We start from the raw sequence: 20,014 nt of genomic DNA on the forward strand, positions 1-20,014 counted from the left end.
TCCAAGTGTTGGATTAAACAAATATTAAGTCATGATCAAATGGGATTTATTCCAGGGATGCAAGTGTAGTTCAATATCTTTGGAAGCTGCAGTTTCTCGCCTTGGCCTTTCTAGAAGTTTTCACGGTCAGCAGCTTCAAGACAATACATCTCAACCCCGGATGCCAGGTATTTTTTAATTAAAGTATGTATGTTGCTTTTTTAGACATAATGCTATTGCACATTTTGTAGACTACAGTATAGTATAAACATAATCTTTAAATGCCCTAGGAAACCAAAAAATTCGTGCAACTCACTTTATTGCAATATTCACTTTATTGCAGTGGGCTGGAACCAAACCCACAATATCTCCAAGGTATATCTGTACCCTTAACTTTTCACACTTTACTTAGAATATTATACCACTCCACACACACACACACACACACACACACGTCAAAATTTGCATCCATATAAGCCCATCTAAACACCCCCCTTTATGCTACATGTGCCAGATGCATCATATCTACACACATTATAAACCCCACAAGGCAATGTTATAATTTCTCATACAACAATCATTTCTACTTTTAAGAAATTAAGAATAAAAACTAGTTACTTATATTTACTCCAATATTTACCATTTCTGATGCTCTTCTTTTCTTCTTAAGGATCCAAGTATCTGTTATCATTTCTTTTCTACCTGTAGAACTTCTTTTAGAATGTCTTGCAGTGCATATCTGACGCTGATGAATTCGTTTAGTTTTCTTTGATATCAGAATGTCCTTATTTGTCTTTATTCTTGAAGGAAGTTTTTATTTGATATAAAATTCTAGATTGATCATTTCTTCCCCAGCATTTTAAAGATGTCATTCCACTGTCTCTGGCCTCCATAGTTTCTAATGGAAGTCACCAAGAACTAATCATTGTTCCCCTTTATTTAATGCCATTTTTCTCTGGCAGCTTTCTAGATTTCCTCTTTACCTTAGGCTTTTAGCAGTTTGACTGCAATGTGCCTAAGCAGTGTTTTCTTGTATTTATTCTGCTTGGATTTCACTGAGCTTCTTGAATCTGTAAATTTATGTCTTCATCCCAGACTGGGAAACTTTCAATCACTATTTCTTCAAAAGTTTTTCTACCCATTATCTGCCTTCTCGGATTCCAATTAGAAATATGTTAGAAAGCTTGATATAGCTCTACAAATTCTTAAGTCTCTGTTTCTTTACTTCTGTCATTTTCTATTCTTCACATTGGATAATTTCAAGTTCTCTGGCTCTTTGCTCTGTTATTGCCATTCTGCTATTAAGCTCTTGAAGTGAATTTTTATGTAAGATACTGTCTTTCTTAGTTCTAGAATTTAAATTTGGTACTTTTTTATGGTTTCTGTTTCTCTGCTGACATTCCTTATGCCTTCATTCACTGTGAACATATTTTCTTTATCTCATTTCCCAAAAAATTACAGTCACAGTTACCATTCTTGCTTTAAAGTTCTTGTCTGCTAATTCCAATATCTGGGTCATACTGGGGTTGCTAGTTGATGATTTTTTCTCTTGAGGGTAGGTCATAGTTCCTCATCCTTCACTTTGGGATGGTATCCTGGACCTCATGGATGTTGTTTCTGAAGAGTGTGGCTATTTTTGTTTTAGCAGGAAATTACCTTGGTGGGACTCAAACTATAAACTCAAATCTCAGTTAAGTACCCTATCATTAGGAAGCTTGTGGTTTGCTCTGCAAATGTATGGTTCAGAGGCCAGTCAGAGACTTGGGCAGAATTTATACACAGAACTTGAGAACTTAGGGCTGTATCAATCTAGCTCTCCCTGGGATTCATTTTTCATTTTCCAGTGGTAATGCCTGCCCTAAACTCTGCCATCTGGTTCTTCTGGCCTGAAAGACTATGGGTTTTCTATCAGAATTTTATTCATCTGATGCAGCACTAACTTTACCTGCCCTAAAGCTGATAGCCATTTCTTAAAAAGAAAGAAAAAAAATTTAAAAAACAGGAAATTCTCTCTATCTTGGACCCTCTTCCCAAGTTTTCTTTCCCCTCTATAATCTTTCTGACTTTTTTTTTCATTCTCTAGGACCTTCAGATAGTTGTATTACATATTTTGTTCAGAATGTATTATTGTTGTCTGCAAGAAGGTCATTTGGCTAGGGGCTTACGCAGCCACACCAGAAGTTTTAGTTTGTAATAGAGGAAAGTAACCCATTTATATTTCCTGTCATTGACATGCCTGATCTTGTTTCATGCTTTTTATTTTTTTTTTTTTTTGCTCTTTCTTCTCTTCTGCTTTCTAGCTTTTGCTTTAAGAAATATTACTTTGATCCCTTGTCTTTTCTAGTAATTTGAAAAGTAGAAGGTGTATCTTTTTTTTAATTAATTAATTTATTTATTTTGGCTGCACTGGGTCTTCACTGTGGCGCGCAGGCATCCCTTCTAGTTGTGGCATGTGGGCTTCTCTAGTTGCAGCACACAGGCTCAGTAGTTGCAGCTCAGAGGCTCTCCAGTTGTGGCACGAGGGCTCAGGAGTTGCAGTGAGGGCTTAGTTGCAGTATGTGGGATCTTAGTTCCCCGACCAGGGATTAAACGTGGGCCCACGTTCCCTGCATTGGGGTTTTTGAAGTCTTAACCACTGGACTACCAAGGAAGTCCCAGAAAGTGCATCTTAAATTCTAAAATGCTTGACTGTGTATTATCCTAGTTATCAGTGCCACAAGTAATGACACTGTCACTCAGGATCTGTAAACCCTGTCTCCAAGAGGAACAAAATTTACAAACACATAAGGAGGCAGTGACTACAAATACGCACTCTTATTCAACTTATTGTTATGATCAATTTTCTTATTTCGAATACTTCTCTTTAATAAGTACACATTTTAAGATCTCTTTCCTCCAAAGGACTGACTTACTTTTAAAAAAAAATCATTTCATTCTTTATTCTCTTTCTACACCCCAGCAGAGCTTCTTAAGTTGCTTCCCTTCATCAATGATTTCATTTTCTATAGTTTTAATTCTACACTTCAGTGCTTCTAATGCTGATTTTAATTGACTTAATTAATTTAAATCCCTTTACTTCACGTAGGTTTTTTTAATTTCATCTGATTTCTTAGTAAAAAGGTTTCCAACTAGTCTGTCTTCTCTCAGCTTAGATCCTCTATATTTAAAGAATATAAAACAGAAATATTTTAATGCTTACTTACTTCTCTTTCCTACTTATTGTTCCCATAGTAGGGTATTTTCTATTTACATGACCTTGAAAAAGGAGTGGTGTGACTAATCTTGGAGAACCCCTGTAATCAAGATATGTGGTGGTTCCTTTCCCTATCTACCTAGTTGTTCTTATACTCTTTCTGTCTGTACCGTAATTCTATGTTAAAAAATAATTGATATCTTTGCCTTGTTCGTTCTTGTAGTAGATATACCACAGTGTCCCCAATAAGCATAATTCTGACTTTTAAACTGATATACATATATTTGGTAGCATATTAAGAAACTTTCCATCTATTTATAAGTTACAGAGTGATTCTATCAAGATGCTGAATTTTGCTAAAGGCTCTTTCAACCTTTTATGGCGAACATCAGTGGATTTTTCTCCCTGGAAGTATTAATATGATAAATTACATTAGCGTGTGTGCAGTGTGCATGTGACAAACTTCTAGTGATATCCAGTCTTTTATTTGCTAAAGATACATTGACTTGAATAAGAATCACACAGTGTTGTTGCCTAATAATCTAAGTAAGGCAGAATTATTCTTGGCCATTCTAATGCTATCTATAGCATTTTTCATTATAATAAACAGTGAATTCGTAAGTCAGAAAGAGAAAAACAAATATCGTATATTAACGCACACATGTGGAATATAGAAAAATCGTACAGATCAACTGGTTTGTGAGAACATACATATGGACACCAGAGGGGGAGAGCAGGGGAGAGTGGAGGAGGAGGGGCTGGAGGAGGATGAACTGGGAGATTGGGATTGCCATATATACATTACTAATAAGAAACAAAATCAAATTGTACACTTTAAATATATGCAGTTTATAGTATGTCAATTTAAGTATATCTCAATAAAAGTTCTTAAAGAAGAAAATAGAGAATTAAAAACTAGAAAGCCCACAAAGCACTCTTCAGTCAACAGGGGACTTTTTTCCTTTAGCACTTTGTGTTTTACTGTCAAACAGGCATAGTCATTTCAACTTCCATATTCTTTTTCCCCCATAAAAATATATTCTTATTTTTGATTGAAGTTCTTAAGTTTAATTATTAATTTCAATTTAATTAACTTAATATGCCAGTCTATTATTAATTTGTTCTTAGGGTCTCTATGCACTTAAATCTATAATATTGCTTCTCCCTACTAGAATATCATGAAATTAACACATTTTTTTCACAACTTAAAAGGTGACTAGCATATATATTTTAATTGTGAATTTTTGTTTCTGGCTCTTCTAATGACCTGACAGTATAATCTTTGAAAAGTAAAAATATGTCTATTTGTACATGAGCCATATAAAAGCATTTACCTAAATGACAAAAATGCTAAATAAATCATTTAATTGAGATTTTATAAGAATAAAAAACTGAATATAAACTATCTCTAGATATATTTTATCTAACAATCTCCCAGCAATTTCCTATTCCTATAGGATCCTCTCTGCTTCAACTTCAAGAATCTTAACCAGATTACCTTAGAAAATATAAAATAGCACTACAAATGTTGTGTTACAAATGTTTAAAATATACTAAACATATTTTGAGCTTGCAAGGAAGTAGGAAAATATCTGCAGACCAGTAAACAAATGGGAAGCTAAAACCTAAAGTAGTAATCATGAGCTGGCACTGGTTTGAGATTTTAACAACTATATGGTGTATAGGACGAAGCCTTGGACCCAAGCAAGGTAGGACTTAGAAGTGAGGACTAGAAAAAACAGTGACATGTGGGCAGTCACTCTTTGGTACCTCATTCCCTTAACCCCCTCAAGTATTGCTTCCCCTTCTTTTCTTCCACCGGACTTTCCCAGACCACTCCCCTCCGTAATATTTTCTCTCCTAAGTTCCTAAATTCTGGTGTTGCTTTTACTTGGTTATCAATTATTTTCTATTAAAATTATTAAATGTTTCTGATCATTTTCTATTAAAATTAATAATTTGTCTATAAGTTAAAAATTAAGTTATTAACTGATAAAAGATGAGGGTATGACTGTAATCTCTACCAACAATAACCCCTATTCTTGTCCAGGTAATTGATGCATTATAACCAGAAACAGAAGAAATGAGATGAATAATGTGGAAGAAAATTAAACATAGCAGCTAGGGACTTCCCTGGTGGCACTGTGGTTAAGAATCCACTTGCCAATGCAGGGGATACTGGTTTGATCCCTGGTCTGTGAAGATCCCACATGCTGCAGAGCAACTAAGCCCATGCACCACAACTAGTGAGCCTGTGCTCTGGAGCCCGCGAGCCACAACTACTGAGCCCATATGCCACACCTACTGAAGCCTGCGCACCTAGAGCCCATACGCCACAACAAGAGACACCACCAAAATGAGAAGCCTGCACACAACAAAGAGTAGCCCCCACTCGCAGCAAATAGAGAAAGCCTGCCCACAGCAACAAAGACCCAACACAACCAATAAAAATTAATTTAATTAATTAATTTTTAAAAAACATAGCAGCTAAAGAGTTAATAGAGGGGAAAAAAATACAGTGTTCTTCTCAACTGGGCAATATCTTCTGGACTTCTAACCTCCAGATTATTCTGTCTTTATTGAATGAAGGCACCACCACACACCCAGCTGTACAAGCCAAAATTTAGAAACTGTCCTTTCCCTTTTCCTCAATATCCAACCTGTAACCAGATGCTATCCACTTTACTTCTTAACTATCTTTCAAATCTATCCTCTCTATATCCTATATCAGGTTTTCTCAACCTCGGAACTATAGATATTTTGGGCTAGATATTTTTTTATTGTGGGGGGATATTCCTATACACTATAGGATGTTTTGGCAGAATTCCTGGCTTCTACCTACTAGATGCCAGTAGCAGCACCAACCACCCCACCCCCCTATCCTGCCTAGTTGTGACAACCAAAGATGTCTCAAATATTGCCAAATATCCCCTGGTTTGCAAAACAGCCCCCAGTTGAGAATCACTGCCCTGTATCAAGTTATTATCATTTCTTGCCCACTATACTGCAATAGCCTCCTAGTGTGTCTCCCTGAATCCACCATATTACTGCACCCCATCCTATAACCCATTCTCCATACTACAACCAGAGTGATATTACAAATCTGATCTTATCTGTCCCTGTTTAAAGCACTAGAGTGGTTTCCCATTTCTCTTAGAATAAAATCCAAAATCCTTACTACCGCTTTACAAGGTCCTAGTTCTCACTTCTCCAGATTCATCATGTACCTCACTGTATCCTACTTCCCCTACTTCACTGCACTCCAGCCACACTGGCTACTTTTCAGTTCCTCAAATGGGTCATTCTCTCTCTAACCACTGGGCTTTGCCTCAACCCTCTGTCAGGAAGGTTCTTCTCCCACCTCTAACACTCTGAGAATAAGTAGATAGTATTTTTAAAATAATACTAGCTATCTGGGGGCTGTAGATTAAAAGCTGTAACCTAAAGAAAAAGTTGAATGCCTTCTGATGACTGGAAAAGAGGACACACTATATCTGGGACAGGGCAGACGAAGATCAGTGATAACCAACAAGGAGAAAAGATAGAGGACAATGTGTCAAAACAGTCACAAAACCTACATTCTAGACCCTTTTCTATCACTTACTATCCACGTGATTTGTTTTTAATCTATATACAGGAAAACTAACTTTGCTGTTCAGTTCTATGAGCTTTAACACATATAAGCAATAGTACAATCGGGACACAAAACAGTTCCAAACCGCGCCCCCCCCCCCCTTCAAAATTCTCCGCTGCTGGCCCTTTGTAGTCAAACACCTCCCCACTCAAGCTCCTGGCAACAAATGACCCATTCTTTGTCCTACACTTTCACCTTTTCCTGAATCATACTTAATCTCTCCGGGTCTTGTTTCTTCACTCATGAAATTATACACACACACACACACACACACACACACACACACCCCATCAGGAGATGGTATATATACATACCATACTTACCATCTTCTTTATAGTAAAATATTAAGCTATTTATGATGATTGTCTCTCATGGCTAAAAAACCTGCTGTATGCTAAGCAACCCATCTAGGTTCATATTTAGAAAAGGCTTTCTTTAAATTTGTGGCTAATGCCCAACTTTTGGAATTCTGTATCTTAGACTTTCAGTCTTCTCCAGAAGGATGGCTCCATCTCAGATGTCTGTGTGCTATGTTGGTGGGCCTGCAACTTTGCTTACTCCTACCAAGCTATGAGCCAGAATGTTTCCAACCTCTCCTGTGGTTGTCCTTCCTCAGTTTACCACACTGCAGTAGCTTAAGCAGCTACTGCAATTTGCTTTTCAGCAGTCTTTGCTGGGAGTGCGTTCCAAGCCTGTTCTAGCACCGTGTTCTCTATGAACATAGCTTATCACTGAATGTCTAAAGGTAATACTGAAGATATTGTTAGGTCAACAAGTCAGCTGGAGTAGAGTCAAGCCTCGGGTCCCTGTTGATGATCTAATATGAAAAAAACTCACTGCCTTGTCTCATAGGGTTGTTACACTAATAAATCACAAGAATGCTATACATAACATTATTAGGATTTTAATAAATGCATCTGACAAAGTCATTCATAATTCTGTTATAGTGTAACAGATTAGGTATAACTATAATTGTCTGCATAACTAGATCTTAAGGTATTGATTAACTAATTAACGTCTCCCTAAAATAAGGCCTCTAATGGTATATACAGGAGCCTAAACTTGGCCCTACAGTATTTACACACTTTAATTAAAGAATGGTTGAAGATATAGAAGCACAATTACTAAGTTTATAAATGTCACAGCCAGTAGGGATAGCTAAAAATAATTTGTTAGAATCATACTTCAAAAAATATCAACATAAATCAATAATATAGAACAATGTAGACAAACTAATAAGCTGAAATGTAGCAGGAAGAAAAAAGAGACCCAGTACAAAAATACAGAAAGAAAGAGACCTAGTTTGACAGCAGCTCACATGGTAATAATATCTGGGCATATTGGTAGATTACAAATTCACTGTAAGTCATTAATGTGACATGACTTAATTAAAAAAAAAAAACAAAAACCTCACACTATCACATTGCCCTTTTCAGGTTCAATAATGAACTCCATGTCATCAATTCCAATGGTCAATTCTCAACCTCATTTCTCACCTCCTAACAGCATTTAACAAAGGTGATCATCCACCTTTTTTGTACCACTTTTCTTTTCCTTGTTTGACACTCTCTCGGCTCTCCTCCTACTCACTGGCTGCTCTTACCAGCTTTCTTTAGCACTGATGACTCCTAAATTTATTATCTCCAGTCCAAACGTTTCCATTGAAATCCAAACTCATATGCATCAGCCTCATAACTGCAGAACCCCCCAGAAATCCTACTTCTACCTCCCTACCCAAATTAGCTTTTCCTGTAATCTTTCCCATCTCAGTAAACAGTAATTTTACCCTTCCAATTGCTCAGGCCAAAATCTTTGAGTCATTCTTGATCTTGTTTCCCCATACCGCATATTCATTCCATCAGTAAATCCTTTTGACTCTGCCTACAAAATCTGACCACTCTCACCACCTTCACTGCTCCACTCTCTCCCCTCAGGATCATTACAGTCACCTAAATGGTTTCCCTACTTCAACCTTGAAACCTCTATTCTCAATACTGCAGCCAGAGATATCCTTTAAAAACACACATTTATTCAACATTCATTCTAAGACTATTTACTGAGATCCATCCATGTGCAAGGCACTGTTTCCAGTGCTTAAAATACGTATATCTGTGAAGAGAAGAGATATATGTTGCTGCCCTCCTGAAGCTTTTGCATCCTGAAAGAGGACAGATAATAAACTATAAATATAGTAAATAAGTAAATTACATGGTTGGTCCATAAGTGCTACGTGAAAAAAACAGAGCAGGTAAGAAGAAGCGGTGCCAGGAAAAAAAGGGTGCATTGTAGATTTAAATGGGAGATGAGTCTAGGCTTCATGGGCAAAGTAACCTTTAAGCAAAGACCTGAAAGAGGTAAGAACTTAGCCATGCAGATATCTGGCAGAATAGAATTCCAGTCAGATGTTAACATTAAGATTTCATAAAATATTATTTTTGATTCCTTCAACCTTCAACTGACCACATGATGGGCTGAAAGATACAAGATTTAAACTTGTTTTTATCTATATATTCTTGTATTTTAATTCTTAAATAATGTCCTAAGAAGCCACAAGTGCTTTTTCAGAAATAAAGTATCAGAAACCACTTATGCAGGCAAGCCTTAAGTCTTTTTCCAAGATTCAACTAGGAATTTTTTCTTTCATTTCATTGAGTTTCTTTTATGGCCCATAAAAAGCAGTTAGAAAGGCCTGTATTTTTTGATATGCACACACGACATATCTAATACTCAGAGAAAAACTGCAAGTGTATCAAATACGCGAGGTCAACCGGATTTAGCTTGCTAAAAATACAAACAGTTTTCAAATATTATAAAAATACCAAGTGATTTTTCATATTAAGTTAGTTATAAAACCTAGGATAAAGGAAAGTAATCAGATTTATTAACACAATAAAAAGAGTACAAAATTGTGAATTTTTAAAAGCATGTTCATTTCTACCTAATTGGATAAGACTAGCACAATGTTTGTTTTTACCTTCCGGTGGCCTGTTGGATGTTGCCACAACGACGACCCCGTTTTTGAACAGATTTTCAAAAAGCTGTTTCAGAATCATGGCATCAGCAATGTCAGTGACCTATGGACAGCAACACATTTGTTTTATTTTAATTTCACTTCTGCTCTAACAAATTTGCTAATGGCTCATTTTTTTTTTTATATGGAAGTGAATTCCAAGAGAAAAATTCTAATTATCATGAAGAAAAGAGTACATAATTAAAAGCATGAAAGACTGTAGTCTTTTAAACTTGACTCTTCTTTTTGGCAAGCCTATCGTTTCTATGCAAATTATCAAATGATTCTATGTTAACTTCTTTTATAGAACTACAGGTGGAAAGCACAGATAATTGTCCTAAACATTTAGGAAGTCTAACTAATTAGAACTAACATGACCAACTCCCTCCTCCTACTCCCATTACAGTCTCCCTCCCCAAATAAAAGGGAGAGAGAAAAAAAGAAGGAAAAAAAAAAAAAGAATACACAGGCTGTTTGAGATTTCTAATACCTTTCTGGCAAAGGTCCCTGAAAAGGTGACTTTAAATGGTCATAGGACTTTAGAAATAAGGACAAGTAGCCAGTGAGACATAATCAGCTGCTGTTGAAAATAGAATGATATGACATAGATACTATTGTGCAATTGTTGCACAAAACAATTCAACAGATGGCCCATCACAAAAATAAGCAATTTCATTGTTCTTTTTAAGTGCCTTCTATTACTGTCCATGAATAATCAAAAGGCACTGCAGTCACTTCCAGCACAGCCAGCCTCTGCTAACCTTCACAAACACAAATATTCCTTCTACCAAAAAAAAAAAAACAACCCAACAAACCAACCTTACAAGAATGGTTAACACAGTGTTTAAAAAAAAAAAAAAAAAGCTTCTGACAAAACCAGAAATGCATAATGCAGATAAAACTGTTTTATCTAAGTTACAGAGATACACATAACCACTGATCTTTTCTAAAATTAGTTTTAAAAGTCCACAATTAACAAGTGAGCGTAATGATAATCTTTTAAAAACTTTTTAAAATCACAAAGAAATACAGAAATTAGGGAGGGAAGGAAGCTGACTTCAAAAATAAATATATAGTGAAAGTTGATATTAATCATTGCACCTTCCTCTATGACTATAATAACATGGGTTTTAGACACTCCCAATGTAAAAATGCTTCGATCTTCCTTTTACAGCACATTTTAGATAATCTCAATAAAATTTATTTTATATTCACAAAATATATTACACAATATATATCACATTGTTATTTTTAAACCATGTTAAAGTACACAGAAACTAGTGGAATTCTTTAAAATTAGATCAAAATACTAAAAGTTACCAACAATGGTTATAACACAACTAACAACAACCTGGGTGACAGAGGTCTAAATCACTTTTCTCTTTCAGCTGATATCTTAAAAGTTTAATTATTTCCTTCCCACCTGAAGAAAACCAAACCAAACCAGGATATATGGAAAAGTGCAGATTTTTTTTTTTTTTGCCCTGTTTCAGCAAAACATTAACTGAAAAACTACTGAAGTTTCCTTAAATTAAAAAGACCTCAGGAACTTACAAAGTGGTGATTAAAATGGAAAGGAAAGTAGTACTGATATTATTTCATTTGGAGCTTAGGATCACTGTCAAATTTTGCTTCCGCCAAAACACTCACAGAGAAGGCCCTTTTCAAATGCTTAAACACCAGTGGCATTTCTGATGAGAGGACAGAACAAGCTTGCAAATTTTAGAAGCAACTGCACTTTTAAATTGGATTCCCAATACACTGACTTTTAAAAAGAATGATATCAATTAAAATTACACAATTTTAGAAAATAAAAATGATTATTTGACTATCTCGCTGATGTTCTTGAAAAAAATTAACATAGCTTTTGCACCCTAAGGTTCAGAAAAGTGAAGGGATGGTTAGCTTATAACACTGTGCAAAGGTTTAAACTGAAAGTTGAAGAAAGCAAGCAATAAGGATTTGTGGTTGAATTATAATTTGTTGTTTTTGTATTACAGAATATTTTTGCTCTAGCAGAGTAAATTAACTTGGAGAAGCTACGGCTAATTAATAAAGCAGGAGTCACTTGGCGTACCCGGGTGCCAGTGTATACTCTTTTGATCTTGTCCCCGCACTTGTTCAGCTTTGCTGGGGAACAGCAATTTTACAGTATAAGTGAACAGGAGACAACTGGCCACACATTCTTGAAGAGCGAGCTTTTTCAGCACCCAGCATTTCATTACCACCAGGAACAAAAGAGAAGCCTACCGATTACCACTAAGGGTAGTCTGCTAATACAGAGAGTGGAGACATTTCATTAGCATTAAAGAGAAAAGATTTTTTATGACCTAGAGTTGCTTTCTATTATGACTCACTTAAGTAAAAAAAGAAAAAAAAAATCTAATGGTTAATTTACATGTGTAAGTGCTTGAGTCTCAGTCATCCACTGATTGGTACAGTGCCATGTAATGAGTGACAAACATAAGCATGCATTATTAGTAATTAGTATTAGCACAAAAATAAGCATCTATTTTTTATTAGCAGTTTTTAATAGCTTTCCTGTTTTATAAAGACAGTCCCCAACTATTTTTTAAATGATATTGATAGCTTATACAGGAGAATTTTGCATGATATTCTGCTCATCAGAATTCTTTTTTTTTTTTGGACCATATTAGTAAAACATCTATCAGCGTCCCTAAAAAGAGACATGAAAAAATAACATTTTTTAAAAATTCGGTCTCCTTCAGTATCCTGTAATCTTCAGAATCATAAATGGTTTAATAAGAAATATTAATATTCAAAGAGAATATAATGAAGACCCTAAAGAATGCTTTAAGGAAAACCTATTCTTTTATTTCAGTAACTGAAACACATAAAAACATCCTATCTACAAATTTCTCAAACAAGATAAGAATAGTGTATCTGATATCACAGGTAAAACTGAAATGCTACACTTAGTAAATATGACCAAGCTAATGAGGAATATCTTCTGCAAATGTAATCCAAATGCTACCAAAACATAATCTTAAAAATGCCCTAAATTCAAGAGAAAAGAAAGAATATATTCTTGTTTTTAAGTAGCAATAATTCCCATTCATTCCCCTAGTAAAATAAATATTATATTAATTAACACCACCTAACAGCCAATAATAACTAGTTAAAAATCAAGACCACTAATAGGATTCAATTTTCAAAGTGAAGTGGTGATTGTAGACATACTGTCGTTAAGATTAAAGTGGCTAAAAAATTCTTTGCAAGTAAATCAGCAATGTATTGTACTAGGCTTAATAGGCTTAAGGATAATTTTTAGGTTCTATCATTAAAATATCAATTAAAAGCCCAACCAGTTCTAAGTCTGTATATTTAAACACATAATAGAAGACTTATAGCAAAGAGAACATATAACATAGCTTTTACTACTAGTGAATAAGAGCACTGATGATGGATTCAAACTTAGTTACCAACTGTATGACCTTGGAAAAGTAACTTAACCTCGCTGACCCTTAAGTCCCTCATCAATCCAATAAAGGCAGTAATAACAACTACCTTGCAAAATCATTACAATACATATAGTAAATCCTCAAGAAATGTTAATTATGACTGTTACCTACATATGTTATGTATGCTAGGATAAGTCCATATTATTTACGTATAGCTATACATATAGAATTTTAGCTGTAGGTGGAATGATACATAGTTCAATAGCTGGGAACACAGGCACATAGAAAGCACTCAGTAAACAGTAGCTAATATTATTACGGAATATACTGATAGAATAAAAGCATTCTGATAAATAAATGGGCATTGAATCAAACAGATAGTTCATAAAAGATGGGTTTTAACAGGAAGCAAACAGATATGGAAAAAATCAACCACATTATTACTTAAAGGAATATACATTAAAACAATGAGATCTCATTTTTCATCTATTAAATTAGACAAAAATGTTAAGATAATTTGGAATGTTGATAGGAAAAATACAGGTTGTTACATATAAGGGAAGTGGGACTTGGGGGACTATTTCAATAGTTATCATTTAGTACTAAGATTTATTCGTTCGTTCGTTCGTTCACTCATTATTATTGTTCACTCATTCATTCTAAAGCACTGTTCTAGACATTTGAGATACATCAATTAGCAAAACAAAGATTCCTGCCTTCATGTTTACATTCCTGTAGCGAAATATATATGATGAGCAGTAAACACAATAAATAAGTAAATATATGTCAGAAGGTAATATATGTTATGAAAAAAAAGGAGGGTAAGGGGCATTAGAAGTGTGGGGGTCAATGGCAAATTGCAGTTTTAAACAGGGTATAGGCCTTGTTGAGGACATAACTGAGCAAAGATCTGAAGAAGCGAGAGAGTTACCCTGATGGACCTGTAGGGGAGGCTATTCCATGCAGAAAGTGAAAAGGCTTGGCTTGTTTGTTCTAAACTGTACAGATGTTGGGGGTTTGACTGCTGGTACAGCAATTTTGATGTGCTAGAGGAGTTTTTCTAAGATCAGAGGTAGATGGACCAGGATACTGAAACTAAGAAATCTAGGCTCTGCTCAATGATCCTGCCCTTAGGGGACACATTCTTGCCCTTATATTCTCACTTTCCCTGGTTCTTCTCCAAAAGGGGTATATGCAAATATTGGTCTTTTCTTGCACATAGTGGTAAGCTCCAAGGTTCAAGTTTGGTACTACACGTGAAATAAAAGAGCAAGACTATTAACATTTTTCATTCTAGGACTTTCAGGCCAACTTTGCTCAACGGAATAGGTTCAACTCTAACATACTATAATGCTACACTGAAATTTGTGAGCAAATAAAAGCAATCAATTTGTTTTTCAGTCTTGTTCTGTTATCTCTGTGCATATTTTCTTCAGCGCCCTGGTGAAAAAGAAGCATTTGGTATAATACCCACTAATAACTATGGTTCCCTAATCTATTAAGAAAATAGCATTGGAAACAGTAGGGAGCATTGAGTGAGTGTGAAAGTATGGAAGATAAGGTTAGAGAAAAAGCAGCGGGGTTTGAGCAAGGGAAAGGACACCATCTTATATAGCATAATATATCCCACCGCAGAGTGTGTGTGTGTGTGTGTGTGTACACACAGACGCCCCTTTAAGTTGGCTTTTCTGCTACCTGCAGCCAAAAGCATCCTAGTAGATACCTCATCTCTTTGCTTTTCTTGGGTTTGGTTCATCAGGTAAACCTCCTTCCATTAGAGGAGAGAGATTCTGTATTAAGGAAGGTGAGATTTCCTCACAGCACTTCTATTTATTCTGTCTTTTCTAGATCATAGGGAAATCCTTCTTGACACAGAAGAGCAAAACATGAATTGAATAGTTTCTTTCTCATCAAAATTCTTTGCAAGAAACAGGCACAGGAGATTCAGCTAAAGAAAAGGGGTTTATACTTGAGACCTCAGGATGGAACAGCACTAAACGTACCTCCTGGGAACTGGAACTGGAACTGGAGATTGGCCTGAAATTACAGGCAGCCTGGAGAGCTCAGCAGCTGTCTAGGGAGCACCCTAGTACTCCTCACCCTGATGTGATTCAGCTACTTCCTATTTCTCTTTGTTCCTGTCTTATTACTAAGTGGGAACTTCCCTCTGTACCTTTTAGTTCGAATACACAAGAAAAAGTATATGATTGGCTCAATCCCCAAGCCACACCACACAAGCCCAAGGTTGCTGACAAGCTTGTGGACTAGCTACTCATAGATCAGATATCCAGACATGATCCATTTGACTGTGGGACAGATAGGGTCCTGTAGTATGGAATAAGGCTCTTTAAGACAACTGGGATACCAAAAAAATAAAATAAAATAATAATAAAGACAACTGGGATGAATGAGTAAATGAATGAATGAACATCAGCTCTGGATAAGGCAGGAGATGACAGACAGCTTCATCATATCCACTTTCTCTGCGTTAGCAAGAAACATTTTATAAGCAAAGGGTCTGTCTCCCTCTTGATCTCCCTTACACATTCTTAACATATAATTTGAAAAATCCTTTTTGTTGCCTTACACTTCTTTTACAAGACTTGGTTCATCCTGATAAATAGTTGCTTTTGTTTCCTTCTGCCCAACCATGCATCAATCTTCTAAAATCTGAACTCAATGGAGAATGCCCAGAGCAACCAGACAGGTTTCTATTAGGACCTCACTAGCAGGGTGGCATTATGACTTTCATGGGAACTTTAACCTTCAGAAGCCCTTTCCTCAATTAAAAAATAAATTTATTTTTTTAAATGTATATAAATATACATATATACATAAATTATATTTTATAACTTGGTATAAGACAAATATAGCACAGATACAGACAAATACAGGCTGGATTCATTATTGATATACTTATTTCTTCTTCAAATTTTAAAAGAAATTAAATTAAAATATTTTCATGGGCCCCTAAAAGTATCATGGACCCTCGGCACTGTACCTATTGTGCCTAATGGGCAATCCAGCCGTGCTTGCCATAAATCTTCTCAGGATCTGCTTTGCACAACCAGATTTTTATCTTTTCCTAACCTTCTTAAATAGTCTTGCCAATGGTTCTCATGTCACAGAAATATGCCAATCATTTCTCTGAATTTTTTAAAATTCACATTTTTTAAGTTAAGGGTAATGAGTTTTACTTGCTACCCAGGAAATTCTGATACCTTTATGTTCCTTATATATATGATGGAAATAACAATAATTATTTAATAGAATTAAATGAAGTAAGGATGTAAAAACACTTTGTAAACCATGAACTGATTTACAAAGATTGGGTATTAATATACTTTTAAAATTTTAATTTCAATACCTTAATCAAAAATTTAACTGTATCGAATGCCTGATAACTGTGGCAAAAGGAGAAGCTACTGAGAGTCATGTACTTAAAAGTGTTTATTTTATTTTAAAAAGCTGACACAAGTAAGGTATAGAAATAGTGCTTTGTTCACATCACTTGTTTCCCTGTTTCAATAAAACTTATGTTTCTAAGTGGAAAAAATACTTAACTGTGTCGATTCAATTTTGTTTAGAGATATTTTGGTTAAAAGACTGATAAGGAGAAACCAAGAGAGCTGGCCTTCACTGATTCATCACTGATTTTGTTGCTGAAGACCACATAACTGCCAACTCCGAGCTATTTTTAGAACTAAATGAGGCCCTTCTCTTCCTGCAGTATGTTGGTGTACTTAGTGTACCTCTTCAGAGTAGCAGAGGAACATCTCTTTTCCATAACAAGCCTTTCTTTTGAAGACCTTTATAGTTCTACAATACAAAGGGTGAATGCCAGGCTGTCTGAATATGATTGAAGGGAGAAAGAAGTAAAAATTCCTCCTCCTGAGATGGTTCAGTATAACACCATTCCTGGTAAAAATTCTCCTTTCTCCTCTATCATAAATCGAGACCGTTGTTAGTGATGAGTATCAGTAGCTAGAGGAGACCTACATGCCTCATTCGGGATAAAGGCATCCTGGCCACCTCATATCCCCACTAACCCAGGTTTCCAAGCACAGAAGAACAGAAAATAACTCACTACCAATTTAAACGCATAATTTCAGAGAACCTTAAAACTGGAAGAAACTTTAAAATTCAACTAGGGCAATTTCCTCACTTCTTTACAAATACGCTGCGAGGCTTAGATGAGATGTATGAATCACCCAGGGCCTGCCTCAGAGTAGGCATATAACAAATGTGAGTCTCCTACTCTTGAAAATTCTCTGGGCCTTTATTCTAGGCAATCAAACACAGGAGTTTCTGCACTCACCACCAGAAATATCTTTTCAAAAGCTTTGGGTGTGATGCCCGTTTTTAAGCTTATATTCAGTACTTGTGGGTTTTTCTATCTTCATTCCAATAATCAATTGCTCTTATGGTAAACATCTTAGAAAAACTAACTATTACACTTCATAACTGCTAAAAAGATCCGTCAAATAAAGAGAAAGTAATTCTTAACCTAGAGTATCTTCTATTACTGTTATTGCTATTATTATTACTACTACTACTATCATAACACTGGGCATGACCTAGGATACAGAATAAGCATAAGACATGGTGTTTGCCTTGATGTGATATTTGCTCTCATAAGAAATAAATATCAGGAAATAACATACTACCGATTCAAATGCACAATTCTGAATCCTAGAACTAGAATAAACTTTAAATTTTCAGCTAGGATAAATCCCTTCCTTCATCACAGATAAGTGGTAAGGCTTAAACGAGATGTGTGAATCACTTGTTTTTTATATAACACTTTAAAAAAAAAAACCTCAAACATCTTTAAAGACATTATTTTGTAATAATTATATTTTCTCCACTATGGTGTATGGGAAATGTGAATCCACTAACCAGGATATAGGGGTAGGCAAACTTCCTATAAAAGGCTGAATAGTAAATATTTTAGGCTTTGCAAGCCATATACAGTGTCTGTTGCATTTTTTTTCTTTTTTTAATGACGCTTTAAAAATATAAAAATCTTTCTTTTCTCACTGGCCATATAAAAGCAGATGGGCCAGATTTGCCCTGTGCAAGCTGTGGTTTGCTGACCCCTGGACTAGATAATAAAGTCATAAGAGATAAAGTATTAAATCAATTTATAAAACTGATAAAATCAGGAACATAATTTAAACACTCACACTTCATTCAGTATACCTTTCTACACCTATGAAATATCTTTACCTTACCTGAAATTCATCGAAACATAAAAGACATGCTTCTTCACTGATTTCTTCAGCTATAGGAGCTATTGGATCATATGATTTGGCCATGAATCCTGGTTTCCTTTTTGGCAAACTCTGTTTAAGGCGGTGTATTCCTCAAATGGATGAAATTAAACACAAATCAAATACTGTATTAACAGTACATTTTATACAACTAAAACATATCTTTTAAATCTCTAAATGAAACATTAGTGTGAACATAAATATGAAGTTTAAATTCCACATACAAACAAATACAATTATTGAGGTCGGTTGCAGTTTCTCTATCTCAGGATAAGTTGTTCCTGTATTACTACATTCCCACGGTTGTAAGGACACTTTGTGGTCATTCCATCTCCACTCTTCAATCACTTCAGAGATGACAAAATGAAGAATAGATGATTAGATGGTGACTGATGGATCAACAGACAGATCTTAGCCCTGAGGATTTCAGCGGTCCAGGCACAGGAGGTGGTCCTGCCATCTATGTCTAGCATACCTAATCAGGATGCTCCCTTGCTTCCAGCCAGTCCCACTTCATTCACTATTACTAAATGCTAAAAGTATTCAAAGAAAAGTTCAATTTTCCTTCACTGAGGAAGTTACAGTACAGCTGGTAAACAAATAATGCAAAGATGAAATAACATAAGAGTCCTGACAAAGCAATAAAACATACATACAAGAACAAACTGAACGCCTACATGCTAAGGTGACACAGAGGAAAGGGCCTAATCAAGAATAACACTGTGAAACATGTGAGGCTTTCACATTTTTTATTGATCCTTAGTAGAAAGAGAAAATGCCTAACTTTCAGAGAGTAACCTCTGTTCTCTGATTTACAAGTACTGAATTTGTCTCTAGGACCAACTATGGACACATTACTAATTGTTTCAATATAGCACAAAACAAGTGAAACCAAATAAAATCTTACTTCTGGCAAAAATCTAATTTTTTTAAAGATTAAGAACATTAGAGCAGAGGATTAAGATGGTGGAGTGGGAGGATGTGCGCTCACTCCCTCTTGCAAGAGCACCAGAATTACAACTAACTGCTGAACAATCATCCACAGAAAGACACTGGAACTCACCAAAAAAGACACCCCACATCCAGAGACAAAGGAGAAGCCGCAATGAGATGGTAGGAGGGGTGCAATCATGTTAAAATCAAATCCCATAGATGCTGGGTGAGTGACTCACAAACTGGAGAACAGTTATGCTGCAGAAGTCCACCCACTAAAGTGAGGGTTCTGAGCCCCACATCAGGCTTCCTAACCTGGGAGTCCAGCAATGGGAGGAGGAATCCCCAGAGAATCAGACTCTGAAAGCCAGCAGGATTTGATTGCAGGACCTCCACAGGACTGGGGGAAACAGAGACTCCACTCTTGGAGGGCACACAAAAAAATGTGCTCACCAGGACCCGGGGGAAGGAGCAGTGACCCCATAGGAGACTGAACCAGACCGACCTGCTGGTGTTGGAGGGTTGCCTGCAGAGGTGGGGGGGAAGCTGTGGCTCACCAAGGAGGCAGGG

At 35.9% G+C, this 20,014-nt stretch overlaps 1 protein-coding gene across 6 annotated transcripts in view; it reads right to left on the reverse strand.

The window, feature by feature from the left end:
- Positions 1-20,014, reverse strand: part of AFG1L (AFG1 like ATPase) — a 226,522-nt gene that overhangs the window by 121,178 nt on the left and 85,330 nt on the right. For all 6 annotated transcript variants that reach the window (XR_009054295.1, XR_009054296.1, XR_009054297.1 and 3 more), the window contains 2 exons: positions 18,473-18,603; positions 9,781-9,880 (listed from right to left, as the gene is read on the reverse strand). Coding sequence is in view for 3 of the 6 variants with exons in the window: in XM_057738766.1 (XP_057594749.1) it covers positions 9,781-9,880; positions 18,473-18,603 (231 nt within the window). In the remaining 3 variants the exon portion in view is untranslated. The remainder of the gene's footprint in view (positions 1-9,780; positions 9,881-18,472; positions 18,604-20,014) is intronic.

Source organism: Hippopotamus amphibius, chromosome 6 (genome assembly GCF_030028045.1).
Source record: "Hippopotamus amphibius kiboko isolate mHipAmp2 chromosome 6, mHipAmp2.hap2, whole genome shotgun sequence".
Lineage (NCBI taxonomy): Eukaryota > Metazoa > Chordata > Mammalia > Artiodactyla > Hippopotamidae > Hippopotamus > Hippopotamus amphibius.